Here is a 14,784-nt window from a genome sequence, read left to right as displayed (position 1 = left end):
ATGTTTGGTGTCACCACATCCTGGAATCTGTCCCCAGAGCTGACTTGTATCCAGGAGCCTCAAATTCTCAAAGTACCTAACCAAAGTTTCCTTCCTAGTCACCCTCAGCCAAATAAGACATGTTGACAATGGTGTAAAAAACTAAACTAAAAGGCAAAGCAATCCTCTAATACTAAGATATGTTTAGATATTTCAGTCTGACATGAACACAGTTGATGCTAAAGCGGATATGCAGTGAAAACAGTGAGAAAAGCTGGTGAAAAGTAAAAGTTATGGTGTAAAAACTGTACAGTGCTGCCCCACAGTGGTCCGCTCATCTAAAGACATTCCCAAACAACACAACAAGCACACGACCAATAAAACCACAACATATATTACAAAAAAATACAATGTATACATCGAGATAAATATACAAAGAAAATATGATTACAAAGTACTTTTCTATGGCACTTTGTGATCACCGGGATGACCCAGGACGAACAAATGAGACACGTACCGAGTTAAGACAACGTCCTGGATGAGTGGGTGAAGCAACAAACTCGATACATAGGATAGAATCTTGCCTAACAAAATAACATATCCATGGCTTTCTGCACAAAAAGTTTATACAAAGAACAGTCTTCACAAAAAACATTGAAAGTATTCTCTTGTAATGCTGACAAAGAACACATTTATTCACCTAAAGAAAGTCAATACATCTCCATCTAGAGGACGCTGTGAAATATTGTTGATGTAACTATCATTTTTTTTCTCTTTTTCCTCCTTTTTTTCGTATAAATCCATCCCAGGCCGCTTGTTTAACCTAAATTAGTATTAGTCCATATATTCTTCCACCGATTATTCAACAAGACACAAACTTGTCCGTGATATACTGGCCTTTTTGAACCTTTAATGCGCCCAAACATACATGTACGACGTTACAAATATGCACGTTTCCTGAATTAAATACATAGAGACACACACAGGATGAGTGCCCTCCAAACATTGGCTTTATTCTACCTAACCACAGTACACACATGAACTAATGAGACTGTTTCCAAGCTACAATCTGACTGAAGAATGGTTAAGATGAGGACTGTAAGGCCAAAGGGACTGAGTTCACAGCCTGGTAAACATGGGATGAAAAACACACTGCAGAGTAAAAAGCCCCACCCACTGAGGCAGCCATATTGATTGTTAAGCTGCAAATGGGGTTCAGCATTTGTTTTGTAGCTTTAGGCTCAGGCGCATCTCAGTTTGTAAGTTACACCAGCCCAAAAAAGAGAGATGTCACTACCTAAAGTCGGGCCTCTCTGTTTGGTGGGTGGGGCATTTAACAGAGAAATCAGATCATTAAGAATCGAGATGCAGCGTATCACATCTGTCACCACAAAAGACCACAAAGTTTTCTCACAACCAGGGCTTGACATTAACATGAACTGAGCAGCCAAATTTACTTTTGAACTCGAAAAAACATTCATTTCAACGAGCCGCTGTGTCCGACCGCTGCGGTGTCAATAAATGCCATTGCGGCGAATGTCAAATTAATCATTGCAATAGATTTTCTTTCTTTTTATTTTGGTTTGTTCAAGCATTGAGTAAAACTAAAGTGCTCCTTCATTCATCATCACCAGACTGATGATCTCTCAATAATATCCTTCGCCTCAAAACATCTCTTACTAAAAAAACTATTTGAGAGCTGCTAGCACCTATGGCTTTTAGTCTTATTTAAACTGCTACTGCTTCACTCCCACTGCCTGTAAAATATCTCAACTGTTTTCAAAAAGCCTGAAATAATTTTGTTATTTGTACATATAGATTACTTCAAGGTACACAGGTGAAATACTTGTCCTAAGGCATCCAAAATATGTTCATAAAGCGTACTATGGGAACTTTAAAAAACACAGTGAGGAAAAAGTTAATGCCAAGCCCAGCTCACAACAAAACGTCAAATTAAATTCACATTTCAGATTAGGGTTTGACAGCCCAGCCCGGACTTCCTCTGAGGAGAAGGTGCGCTGTGTGATTCAGGGCTGGGATTGGCTTGTCGCACTCCCTTCCTCCGCTAATGTATATATCTGTGTGTCCATGTTGTTTTTGTGTCAGCACGGGGGTTAAACCAACACACAGCAGCCGCTCTTCTGCTTTTGGGACTCGATATAATCGTGAATGTGGAACTTGGGATCGTTGGGCTGCTGCATGGCTCGGTGCTTCAGCTCCCTGACAGAAAAAACAGGAAGTTAGAACCAAGGAGGAGGAGGTGGAGGATGTGTGGGCTGGAGAGCGCAGACAGGGCCAGCAACTCAATGAGAGGAAGAGATATAAAAAGAGTGTACTGAAGAAACATGTACAGAAAGTCCAGAGAAAGAGACCTGTGGCTAGATGCACTAACAGATACATATAACTAACTATTATCATGCATTATTAAGGCAACCAAATGTATTAAATAATGCAAGAAATATGGCTCTCCATCTGACAGACAAGTGCAGACTTTTATCAATTAGGCATGTGGCTTTAATAAAAAATGTGTTTAAAGTGACTGCGTAAAATAGACCTTTTTGAGTTTTCAGTCATGTTTGTTGTTGCTGTTGTAATACTGAGTCCTGGTTACACTTTTGTACTCTCATAAGGAAATTTGTCCTGTGCATCTGACCCGTCCTTCAGTGCTGGGGCGTCCTCTCAGGAGCAGTGGGTGACAACAGAGCAGCGCTGGGACCCATCTTTAAATCTTGTGCATGTTTTGGATCCTTTCCCCATTCTACGTCTACATAGTCATATTGTCATTTTTGTCTATACTTTTTATTCTGTTGACATTTTTAATGATTGTCTCACAAAAAGCAACAAAGAAAGAATTGACTAAAAGTCGATTTGAGATCCAGCAGAGCTTCACACGTCAATGTCAGACACAGTGGAGCTGCAGCTGAATATCTCCAATAATGACACATTAATGGAGACGCAGTCCAATACAGAGATTTAAAAAGAACCTATTGTTATGTGCCCTGACTGCAAACAAAAGCAAAGATATTTTAGAGACATTCATTGGAAATTAGTTTTTCCTCATTCCAGGAGTCACTTATAATGGTCTTTGAATGTTTTATTATAGCATTTTTATAGAACTCAAGTATGTATTTGTAGTATAGTGTAACTGAATGTGTTTGCATTCTTTGTTATTTACTATCCTCTATGTAACAAGGACAAGGACAACAAGGACGCACATGTAAAAGTTGTGTTTTTCCTGATTTCAAAATAGTCTTTTCTTTACTGAAGGACAAAAACACACCTCGCTATGGCGTGGAACGCAAGCTCCACGTTGACTCCAGTCTTGGCACTGGTCTCCATAAATGGTACTCCATATTCCTGAAAGTGAAAATAATTAGAGAAATGCACACGTAGGCGTTTTATCACAAAGACGAGCCATGTACCTTTGCCAGCTTCTCCCCCTCTTCTGTCTTTACCACTCTCTCTGCCGCCAAGTCCGACTGGAACGCAGCACATGTACAGAACATATAGGTCACTGCAGTAGGTCACAGGTCATCACTGTGCCATTAGCTATTGTCATGCATGGCTGTGTCAGATTAATGCTGATGCTGCTAAACATTCCTCTGGTCCTCTCCCCCAACAGTTGTGTGGCCCAAGGAGAGGATGTACCCATGCCCACCACCAGAGGGCGCGCTGTGACCTACCCGCTCACACTGCTGGAAGCTTATCAGGCAACAGAGGCATGATGACAAACTAATGGAGCCATGTTAGTGGGCTTCCTGTCATTGGCTGATTGGTTAACTTTGTTATAGAGACACATAAAAGCAGTGGTGCATAACCTAATTTAGAATGCAGTGTATAAATAGACTGTAATTATTTTTACTGCTGGGATTGTTTTACAAAGGACTGTGCACACAAAAGCAGTGGAGACACACAAATGTGACTATAAACAGGCGAGTAAATCCTACAGCTCCGTGTGCAGCTCAGTGGAGCACTTCCTGGTTTCTCGTGCATTTTCATGTCTGCCCAAGTGTGATAAGAGCATTTTTAAGAGACTCCTTATCCTCCTGATATTTTTACGTAATGGTACACACACAGTAGAAGAAGAAAGAAAGAGGAAGCTTTGCTCACCTTGTTGCCGAGCAACATGATGACCACATCCTTCTGGGCATAATCGTGTATCTCAGTCAGCCAAGCCTTTAAAAAAGTAGAAAAGAGAAAGAAGAAAGAGGAGTAAGTCTATAAACACTGGGCAATTTCACTCTTCCTCCATCATTCACAACACAATCAAGTCACTGTCGCTTTCCAACTGGTTTATAGATTTTCATCGATCAAACTGAAAAATGGTTGACAAACAACGGAAAAACAATGACGTAGACATCACTGGAAAGCAGATTTAAGCCTCCAGTACTGATGCAGGTTTCAGTCCAAACAAGCATGTTCATTTCATTCTCCTGATAAATGTTTTAGATAACAGTGTCTACAGAAGGCAGAGGAGCATTTACCCTGATGTTGTCAAACGATGGCTTGTTGGTGATATCATAAAGCAGGAGTAAGGCTGTCAACAAAGCAGAAGCATGATTAGTTACTGCTGCATGTGTTATAGTTTACATAACTAATCCCCACTCCTGCAATCGACGTGGGTACCAAACTCCCCACAACTTCCGCCCAAAACAGGAATTGAGGTATAAAAAAAACAGCTAAGATTACCTTGGGCATCTCTGTAGTAGGCGTGCGTTACACTGCGGAACCTCTCCTGACCAGCTGTATCCCAGATCTAAAAACAAAATGATTATATAAAACGTGTTACAAATGCAAAACTGGCATCCAAAAAGAAGAGAAATGCCAATATATATTATACAGCGTGATGCTATTAGGGGTTTGCGTTTAAGCCTGTGTAAAAGAAGCTGTGGTTTTACAAGAACGATGGCAGTGGGTCTAATTATAGCACCTCCCACTGAGCTGTATGTGATGATAGACATGTTTACATTAGGTTAACGTCAGGCTGACACATAGCCCTGCACAGGCCTTTTACAGCCTTCAAATCCACAGTAAAATATTAACTCCAGAATAAATAAAGGAAAAAATGAAATGTGTAACTTTTCTGCAACTTGCTCGTCCATCTACATGCAGAGTATTATCCTTTGGTCTTAAATGTTCCATAGCGTGACATTAAACTTATCTCTTTACAGTGAGATGAGCACACGACGCTATAGAACAAGTTACAGGCCGGATCTGCGGAAACACGACTCCACTTACAGTAAGAAAGTAATTAAATAAGTGCAAGATGTATTAGTTTAATAACTTACTGTGGAACGTCAAGGCAAAGCAATAATCTTCTTAATAATCTTTAATGTTACGTAAGGGTTTCTCAGGTAAAATGTGCTACAGTTTGTTCCATTGCCACGACAAAGGTTTTAAGGTTTAGTTGCCACATGTTTTGAGCGAGGTGATGTTTTTTGCTGTTGGGAATTTTTTAAACTACTGGTGTTTTGACGGAAACAGACAATAACTTTACGCCAAAAAAGTTATCTTTGCAAAAACAGCAGCAAACTATTTCTGGTAAAAAACATAACTCCCCTGGACTGGAATTAATATCAAACTTTAGGAATTTAAGAAACGCGTTTGTGTTTTGACTCAGTGGCCTCCAAAATGATTTCTCCTTTTTGTATTGTATCACATCATGCTGGTAGTTCATTTTAAAACTACTTAAAGTGCCATGGCTTACTCATACAGAGGGGGGAAAAGTATTTAGTCACCAATTGTGCAAGTTCCTCCACTTAAAAAGATGAGAGGCCTGTAATTTTCATCATGGGTTCACTTCAACTATGATCCAGAATGAGAAAAAAAGAATCCAGGAAGTCACATTGTAGGATTTTTTATGAATTAATTGGTGAATTCCTCTGTGAAATAAGTGTTTGGTCAAAATTTCTGGCTCTCACAGACCTGTAACTTCCTCTGTCCTCCACTCTTTACCTGTATCAACGGCACCTGTTTAAACTCGTAATCAGTATAAAAGACGCATGTCCACAACCTCAAACAGTCAGATCCCAAACACACCACCCGGGCAATGAAGGAGCGGCTGTGTAAGAAGTATTTCAAGGTCCTGGATTGGCTTAGTCTCCAGATCTCAACCCCATAGAAAATCTTTGGAGGGAGTTGAAAGTCCGTGTTGCCCAGTGACAGCCTCAAAACCTCACTGCTCTAGAGGAGATCTGCAGGAGGAACGGGCCAAACTACCAGCTGCAGTGTGTGAAAACCATGTGGAGACTTACAGAAAACGTTTAATCTCCGTCATTGCCAACAAAGGATATATGACAAAGTATTGAGATGAACTTTTGTTATTGACCAAATACTTATTTTCCACCATGATTTGCAAATAAATTCTTTAAAAATCAGACAGTGCGATTTCCTGGATTCTTTCCCCTCATTCTGTCTCATAGTTGAAGTGAAACTATAATGAAAATTACAGGCCTCTCTGATCTTTTTCAGTGGGAGAATTTGCACATTTGGTGTCTGACTAAATACTTTTTTGCCCCACTGTACATTGTGTTCTACCAGTAACGATAAATTAAAGCTAGTGAACTTCTCTGGCTGAAGACTCACCATGTGCTTGTCTCCTTGGAAAAGTTATTGCTTTGCCTGAAATGTAACAGAATACAGCATTAATCTTGTCTATTTACATGAAGACGAGCCACCAGGTTAAGGTGCAGGTCAGCTCTATGGCGAGGCAAGCCCACTGTGTTTAAGAGTTTATGTTTTTCAAGAAATTTAGCAGCAATAAAAGCAGGTAATGAGGATTGTGTTTACCCTTTATTAAGTGATTTTAGGTGGGTTGGTTAATGTGCTTAGAAAAAATTGTATTATTAACGCAAGATAGATTCGTTTAATGCCACACTGTAGAACATCCCAGGTAAACTCGTAACATCTCCATAGAGACAAGCAGGTGGTGGGTCTTACACCAGAAATGTTACATAGAGCTACTGTTGTCAGGATACGAAAAATTCAAGCTCAATTTCGATACTAAGTGATAGATTTGACATCCAGGTAACACTTTATAATAAGTACCCTATTTAGCCTTAATAAAGCTTGAAAAAACACTTAATAATGAACAAACACTTAATTAATAGTGATTTAGGCTTAATAACTATTTAATAATAACATTTCCCAGATAGCCTTCAATCCGTGTAATCCCTCAGTTGTCCAAGTATATGTACATGGTTTATCTATTCAGGAAAGTTTCATTTCTGTCTGACTTTTTTGGCATCAACACAGATACAAATAAGTTTTGATATTGTTTTAGAATTGATTAGTATCCGAGTTTTGATACTTTTGACATCCACAGAGCACTTTTAATAACCTGTAACCTTTGTCTCTAACATAAATTCAAATTAAATCTCCTCTGTTTTTCTCTTACCTGCAGTTTGACTTTGAGATTGTCCACATCCACCACTTTATTCTGTGAAAATAAAACAGTAGCACTAAATCAGTGACAGCTCTCCATATGCCACAGACAGAGCGGGGCCGAGAGGAGTGACGGCAGACTGAAAACGCACATTCGCTCAGCATGAAGCGCAAGGAAAAAAAACACAAGACGACCGGCTCTGAAGTGGCTCTGAATGCTGGCAGAGAAAGCCCATTTGCGACACCCACACCACAAACAAGGTCCTGGGATTAGACTTAATTACACAACTGCGAGGGAAAGCGACTGGCACTCCAACGACAGCCCCCCCCCCTGTTTGTTTCCTGCAGCTTTGTGGGGGTGCCCTACTGTATCTGCAGGAGACAGTGGCCTAGAATAGTCACAATGTGGTGAATCGAGAGGAGGATTGTAAAAACAGTTGATCCTTATGTGGAGCTAATTAGTCCAAATTTACTTTTTCTTTAGCTTTTAAACATGTCATAATATCTACTCCGAATATGCAGTATTTTGTACATTTTCACACATTTTTTTTAAGTTTTGCCATTCTAACAAATATAAATATCCACTTTTATGTAAAGTTTTTCAAGCTCTTACGTTTTCCAGACTAATTCTACAAAACAACAATCTGAATAATGTTGATAATAGCAATGCTGCCCTAATTCATTAAAGTCGCACTTGCTTTGCTTGTCTCCGTAGATTTGTAATTGCTTTGCTTGAAATGTTCCACAGTATGGCATTAAACATATCTGTCCGCCAGGTTACAGATCATATCTACGAGCCGACTCACAGAAGCCACACAGGTCATTCAAGGTGTTTTTTCCAGCAATAAAAACACCTGTTGAATAAATGTGAGGCAGCTGTTTAATGCTTTACTGCTGAGTATTCCAAGCAAAGCAATAACATCTCCATGGAGACATAGCTGACCAGAAAAGTGAAGTTAAATTCACTCTCCTCAGTTGCCAATAGAGTGGGCATCAGACTGAAGGGTATCCACAATGTAAAAAGTCTGATACTGACAGATATTTTTTGCATGAATATTTGGCAGTATGGTATTTTTTCGACTATGCACATGTACACACACATACTAGTCACTTTATTCGGTTGGTGTACGCATTTGAAATTCAGATATTCAATAATTCAATCAGCTATTCAATGTGCATTCAACCATAAGATGCATTAAAGATGAACCTGCTGAAGTTCTAAATATGCATAAAATAAAATAAAATAAATAAATAAATACAATAAAAAAATAAAAAGAATAAAATAAAATAAAAAATATACAATAAAAAAATAAAATAATACATTAAAATAAAAATAATACAAATTAAAATAAAATAAAATAAAAAACAAAAATAAAATAAAAAAAATAATAAAAAAAAATAAAAAAAATAATAATAAAAATAAATAAAAAATAAATAAATAAATATAACAAAATAAAAAAAGATAAAAATAAAATATCACTTGCACCATTTTCTCCATAAAACACTTGACTTTTTGAACCAACTTGTCGCTTTGACCTTAAGTTTTCATAATCAGCATTCAGGGTGAATTTGAACAAGTACCCTGTAATCAAGTGTAGTGTTAACTGTAGAGAGTGCAGCAAAAGGAAGTATGACTAATAAGTGCACTTCCTGGACCGTAATCTAGCTCATGACCAACAACAAGGAAACACAACCACTGCAGCGATACCATAATGTGCAAATAGTGACGTGTGTAAAGCACCTGCAGAATTCCCAGCATCTGAACGGACATGGTTCAACCCCTGCATTAGTTGCCATGGGTTTCTGTTTTTTTTTCCCCTCTCCCCAATTATGACGTGAGAGGAGCTTGCATGCTGAGTAACTGCTACAAGGAAGCATGCCCAAAAATAGACTGGCCATGTTACAAGCTGCCACAACACACAACCTGCTACAGCCCGCCCTGTCCAACCACGCAGCGAGGACGACAACCTTGCCATGCCGAGGCCACTGGATGTGTTAAAAATAAATTGAAATAATGCAATTGGTCATGTGGGTCTAATGATTGAAAATGTGGCACTAATTTACGAGCACGGGCTGCAAATTGTGTTGTAATTATTGTCAGAAAACCTCAAATATAGCATGCATCGCAGAGAGGAATTTACAAGCAAAAATGCAAAAATAATCAGTTATTTCAGAGTATTTTGTTATAATTAATTTCTCTTTCATACCTGATTTAATTTAGCATCAAGAGTTTGCAGTTGACCAGATCATTTCTCTAATCAAATGAACTTGTGGTACTTTCAAAACTGCAATAAATCAAGTCCTCACGTTGCACTAAGTCTCATTTCTCGCGAGGGGTCCGCCACCCGCTCGTCTCCATGGAGATGCTTTATTGCTCGACCTGGAATGATCCACAGTACGGCATTAAACATACGTCCTTACAGTGAGCGGGATTACCTCTGGATACACACTCTGTAGCTTGGCACGCTTGTCTTCGTGGGGATAAATACGTTTCATGACATACCGCGGAACATCCCGGGAAAAGTAACAACATCTCCATTGAGACACGCAGCAGGTGTCAGACCCCCCACCAAAAAACAGTACATGTGAACCTTTACTAGCGCACTAGCTCGTTCTAAATCAAAAGCATTGGTAAAAAAGAGGCTGTCAACAAATAAAAACCTTGCCTGGTTTGGTGGAGGTCACAAATGATCACACTACTTGCTTTTTTTTCCATCACTGCTTCTGCCAGACCATTGCCACATACCAGCATCCAATTCTTCCACACCTGTTGCTCTCTGGAGTATGCTAAATCATTCCTCCAGCCAGACATCCATTATGCAGCCATGTTTTAAAGACGACAATACCCGTGCCTGCTAATGTAACGCAATTTCCTCCTCCTTCTTGCTCTGCCATTAGTGTGAGTGCACAGGGTCTGGCCTTAATTGGTGGAGGAAAAAAAAAAAAACAGTGGTCGTTTGCATTGGAAGCCTTCACTCCCACCCTAATCGTCTCTCTTTTCACATGGGACCCGTAAAAAAAACCAAAAAAAACTGGAGACATCTGCTCAGCGCTCCCTGTCAGTTACGACGTTGTGTAGGTAGCACCCGTCCGCCCGCTCCTCTCATAGAACTCTGCGTTATCTTTCCATCTGCCAGGACACGGAGTCATCAGCCACGGGCCCCAGCAGCACAAGTGGTCTGTGAACTCTCGGCTGAATGTTTGTACATTTGGTGCGAACTTAGCGGCGTGATGAAGTGCAAGAAGTAAGGTGTTAATTAGGTCCATGTCACTGACTGGCTTGTTTCTTTGTAAATATCATTAAGCTACCAGTTAGGACCCATGTCGAGTTGGACCAGTTGGGAAAAAATGTGTAATTGCGATTTTTCCGACAAGCTTTTATGATTAGATTTGTGATTTATGTTTTGATAAGAGTCTGTTTAAAGTTCACATTTGAAACATTGTCCAGAAAAATCTCCAAAAAGTCCCAAAAAATCACATTTCTGAACACGTTTGCACAGATCTAATCAAAGTGCTGCAGAATAAGAAGGATATTTTCATGTATTGAAGAAAGTTATGTTAAATTTTGAGTCTTTGTGATTTACTAATTGCATCCATTCAAACTTCGATTCGACTGCAATCAGTTCTCGCAGCCCTAGTTCTTGTGCTATGCTTAACTTGAGCTGTTGGCCATGTTACAGTACAGCGTGTTCATCAAAAACATGGAGTTGTGTTCTGTTTTATTTGACTAATTCTGCATAATCAATCTGTTCTACCGTCAACGACAAACTACCTCTCCTATCTTTTTGTCAAAACTAGGCACTAGGACTTGCTCGGATCATGTCAGCAAAGACTTTCATGTTAATAATAAGCAACATTCATGCTTGCAGCTACTGTTTTAAGCCTCTTTGAAACTGTTTGACACACTAAACCATTTGCTAAAACATTGATTCCTGATCTGACTTATATTACAATGATGAGAACTGGTTTCCGGGTCCAGTTTGTAACTTAAAAAACAGTAAACGTCTCTTTCCGGTGTTAAAATCCCATTCAAATATGCCCCTCTAAAAGATTATCTACTTAAACGTGGCTTCAGTCCAATTAAAATAAATTTGTCTGGGCTCATCCAAGTCCGGCAAAACCTGGAAATAATTCAGCGCAGGAACAACCAACCACCTGGGTTCATTTTTGGCTGGAGGACAATCTCCACTTCCACTGTTGTCAGCAGCGAGCGCAGGAACCATTCCATGCACGGAATTAAAACAATCTGAAAATCCACCAGAAAGGATGCACTCCACATTTCGACGTAAAAATGCAGCACGAAGTATCCAAAACAACTTATCACTTTGACATATTTAGACCACTCACCCTAAAGTCTATTCCAACGGTGGCTATGAAGTTGCCCCCCAGGAAGGCGCCATCTTTGAAGCGCACAAGCACGCACGTCTTGCCCACCGCCGAGTCTCCCAGCAGCATCACCTAAACGACAGGAGGAGATGTCATCGCACTTGACACAAATTTCACAACAAAATCTGGTCATAACATGTTTTTTTTTTTTTTGTCAAGACTTTCACTTCTCTAAACGACCACAGCACATGACACTGACTGGTCCAGAAAGAGCACTTAAGATAATAGTCTCAATGTCAAGCTTTTTCTGAACAGCGGGTGTCAAAATATCACAATTCTGATTTCCACGAATGAGAAAATCGCTTCCAAAATCATTTCCCAAACCCACATTTTCACCTAGACCTTGATCTTTTTCAGCGTGACATAATGTAGCCAGTTTCATGGATTATTTCGTTATTTTAAATGTCATTTCAGAACTTGGGATACAGAAAATTATTTCCAAAATTCTTTACATTCAGCCACACTTCGCACTAGAGTTTTTACGATGATAAACCAATATAATTTTGCTATTTTACTTTAAAATGTCTGGATTATCGTTTGAGCAAATAACATCCTATTATCTTATGTTCATTTTCTTGGATAAAACTGGTGCTTCCTGAACTAAACACAACAGAAAAACAGTAGATGCAATAACAATCTGATCAATGCAGGTGAATGAGTCATACACTGCATACTGTAATTTACTGTACAGTTGAGCCTCCCATGTGTTGTTGTGTTTAAATCACACCTGTCTGCCCTGTCCAGGTGCGCCTCGCTGTCTTTTTTATAAATGTTTGATTAGACAGCAAGTGAGAAGCAACAAGTACCTCGCCCTCAGCAAATATTTGGACGCCACTGAGGGTAAGGTAACGCCAAGTGGACACATTAAAGCGCAGGGCAATCCACATATAAGCAGAAGAAACGCGTCAGGAAACAACATCACTGCTTAAAGAACGTGCGTAAAACATCATTAAAATGCAACTACTGGAGGATTTCTACGTCAGGAAACTGTCTGGGCACCTGTTCAGTCAATGAGGAACACAAAAAGAGCATACACACCTTGAAGGCAATATCATAATGCTCGTTAATAGACGCGCATCTCTCCAGGACATATTTGGACGTGCCGTTTTTGGTTTGCTGCTTGTCCGTGAGCGATGCCTTCCGCGTAGACATCGCAGTGCTATTCCCCAAAAAATATATATAAAACAAAAACAGTATTTCCCCCAAAAAGGAACGCGCGCTGATGTGTTTTCGTGAGTCAATCCCAGCCTGGGGACACTACCAGCTCCAGCAGAAGAGCTCGGTCTCCTCGCATACTTCGCGCCGCGGTGGAAACGAGGAGGAAAAGCCGCGGATTGGCACAGAAAACACGAGCGAATCACACCTTAACCTCAAGAAGAGACTGTGCAAAGTTGAAAACAAACAAGCAACAGCAGCAGCAAGAGGGTGAAAGAGCCCGTGCGCGGCGTTTGGTGTGTTCATCCAGTCACTCCTCCGCCGATCATTCACTCAGACACAGGCGGAAACATTTCGGATTTTTTTTTTTTTTTTTTTGGTTGCGCCTCCATCCACGCGTGGGCAGATGATTATGAAGTGTGCGTGGACAGGCGCACACCTCTAGCAGCCGTGCGTCCTTCCTCCTTGCTTTCTATGAGGGTCTGCGCGTGCGTGGGGGGAGGGAGTGTGGAGTGAACGCGCGGCACGGGGTCCACAAACAAACAAACGAACAAGAAGAAGAAGAAGAAGAAGAAGAAGAAGAAGACGCGTTTTGGATGGAGATGCGCGCGCTGACTCATCCGCTACAGGTGGCACTTTCTCAAGCACCATGGGACCTGTCACCTTTGACCTGTGACCTCTCTGTGGAAACCAGGCGCTGGAAACAGGATAAATCTGCTGCATTTCCCACCAGCTGAGGTCATGGTGGTTAAGGACACGTTGAAGTTGTCCTATAGTTTCAAATGTAGTAGGCTGTAAACAGGGCCGGTCCAGACTATCAGCAGAAAAAGCAGCTGCTGAGGGCCCCGAGGTCAGCAGGGCCCCCCCAAGAGCCCGTACATTTATATTGAAAATAAGATATATCAAGCTCTATTCGACACGGGGCTTGTGTGTTTACAGCAGCCTAAATATCCCCCTAAAACAATTACATTTGTTTTATTTCTATAGTAGTAAAATATCTGCTGCTGCTACGTTTGTTTTTGAGTCGGGCAGAGGTGAGGGCAGCTCTGTGTTTACACCGGAGCAAGGACCCGACATAATGTAAATGTAAGCCCACTGTCGCCAAATGTAACACATTAAAATCCACCAGAAATTAAGAAAAAATGTCTAGAATTTAAAAAATCTTGAATCCTCCTTATATGTTTGTGTTCTGTTGCAGTGACTGTGGTAGTTTTTGTGACATTCTGGATGTTTTCAGTCTGATGTTGGTCAGATAAACACAAAAACAACTGGTCAAAGTGATGAGAGCAGAGTCAGAATGTCGTTAAATGTGAATCACCAACAGTTGAACCAGGAGGGGGCCCCAGAGACAAATTCAGCTTAAGGCCCTGTGAAAGCTAGGACCGGCCCTGGCTGTAAGTACCATTGTGTTTTTAATTTATAGTGGAATGCACCCAACCCTCAATCTCTGTAGCCTAGGGGTCTCCAATCTATAGCTCGTGAACTGTCAGGAGCTCTTTACCCCTCACAGGAGCTCGCCAAGGCATTTCTAAATCATACGTATTGTGCTGAATAACAAAAATTTGATGAATGACCATTGTAAACGTACCATTTTGTTGCCTGACTTTCTGCACTAGTAAATGGACGGTTTATCCTTTATAGGCGTTTAACTGTGTCCCATCTAATACAAGAGCCATCTCGCCGTAGCTCTTGTATATTGTCAATTTCTTGCAACCTTTAAAATGAATAGCGCTCTGACCATTCTGTTTTGTAAAAGGTAGAAGCTCAAGGGAGGAAAACAAAGACCCCTGTAGTCTGTCCAGTTTTCAAACCAAAATCCTTGAATAAACAAACTGTCACATTTTCACATCTTACTACAAAAATCAAAATCACACCTTTCTA

General features: G+C 40.3%; 2 protein-coding genes across 2 annotated transcripts in view; both read right to left on the bottom strand.

Moving 5' to 3' along the window:
* Nucleotides 1-14,784, bottom strand: part of atp2a1 (ATPase sarcoplasmic/endoplasmic reticulum Ca2+ transporting 1) — a 147,979-nt gene that overhangs the window by 66,509 nt on the left and 66,686 nt on the right. The gene's annotated exons all lie outside the window — the stretch shown is intronic.
* Nucleotides 969-13,387, bottom strand: zgc:112183 (uncharacterized protein LOC550410 homolog). Its single transcript, XM_033971807.2, has 9 exons — nt 12,787-13,387; nt 11,710-11,820; nt 7,376-7,417; nt 4,669-4,735; nt 4,464-4,516; nt 4,090-4,155; nt 3,402-3,458; nt 3,260-3,336; nt 969-2,199 (listed from the first exon to the last, which is right to left on the bottom strand). The coding sequence occupies exons 1-9, from the start codon at nt 12,898-12,900 to the stop codon at nt 2,094-2,096; spliced, it is 693 nt and encodes a 230-aa protein (XP_033827698.1). The 5' UTR covers nt 12,901-13,387; the 3' UTR covers nt 969-2,093.

Source organism: Periophthalmus magnuspinnatus, chromosome 8 (genome assembly GCF_009829125.3).
Source record: "Periophthalmus magnuspinnatus isolate fPerMag1 chromosome 8, fPerMag1.2.pri, whole genome shotgun sequence".
NCBI classification, from domain to species: Eukaryota; Metazoa; Chordata; class Actinopteri; order Gobiiformes; family Gobiidae; genus Periophthalmus; species Periophthalmus magnuspinnatus.
The sequence above is the reverse complement of the archived record's forward strand: the minus strand, read 5'-3'. Positions and strand labels throughout refer to the sequence as shown.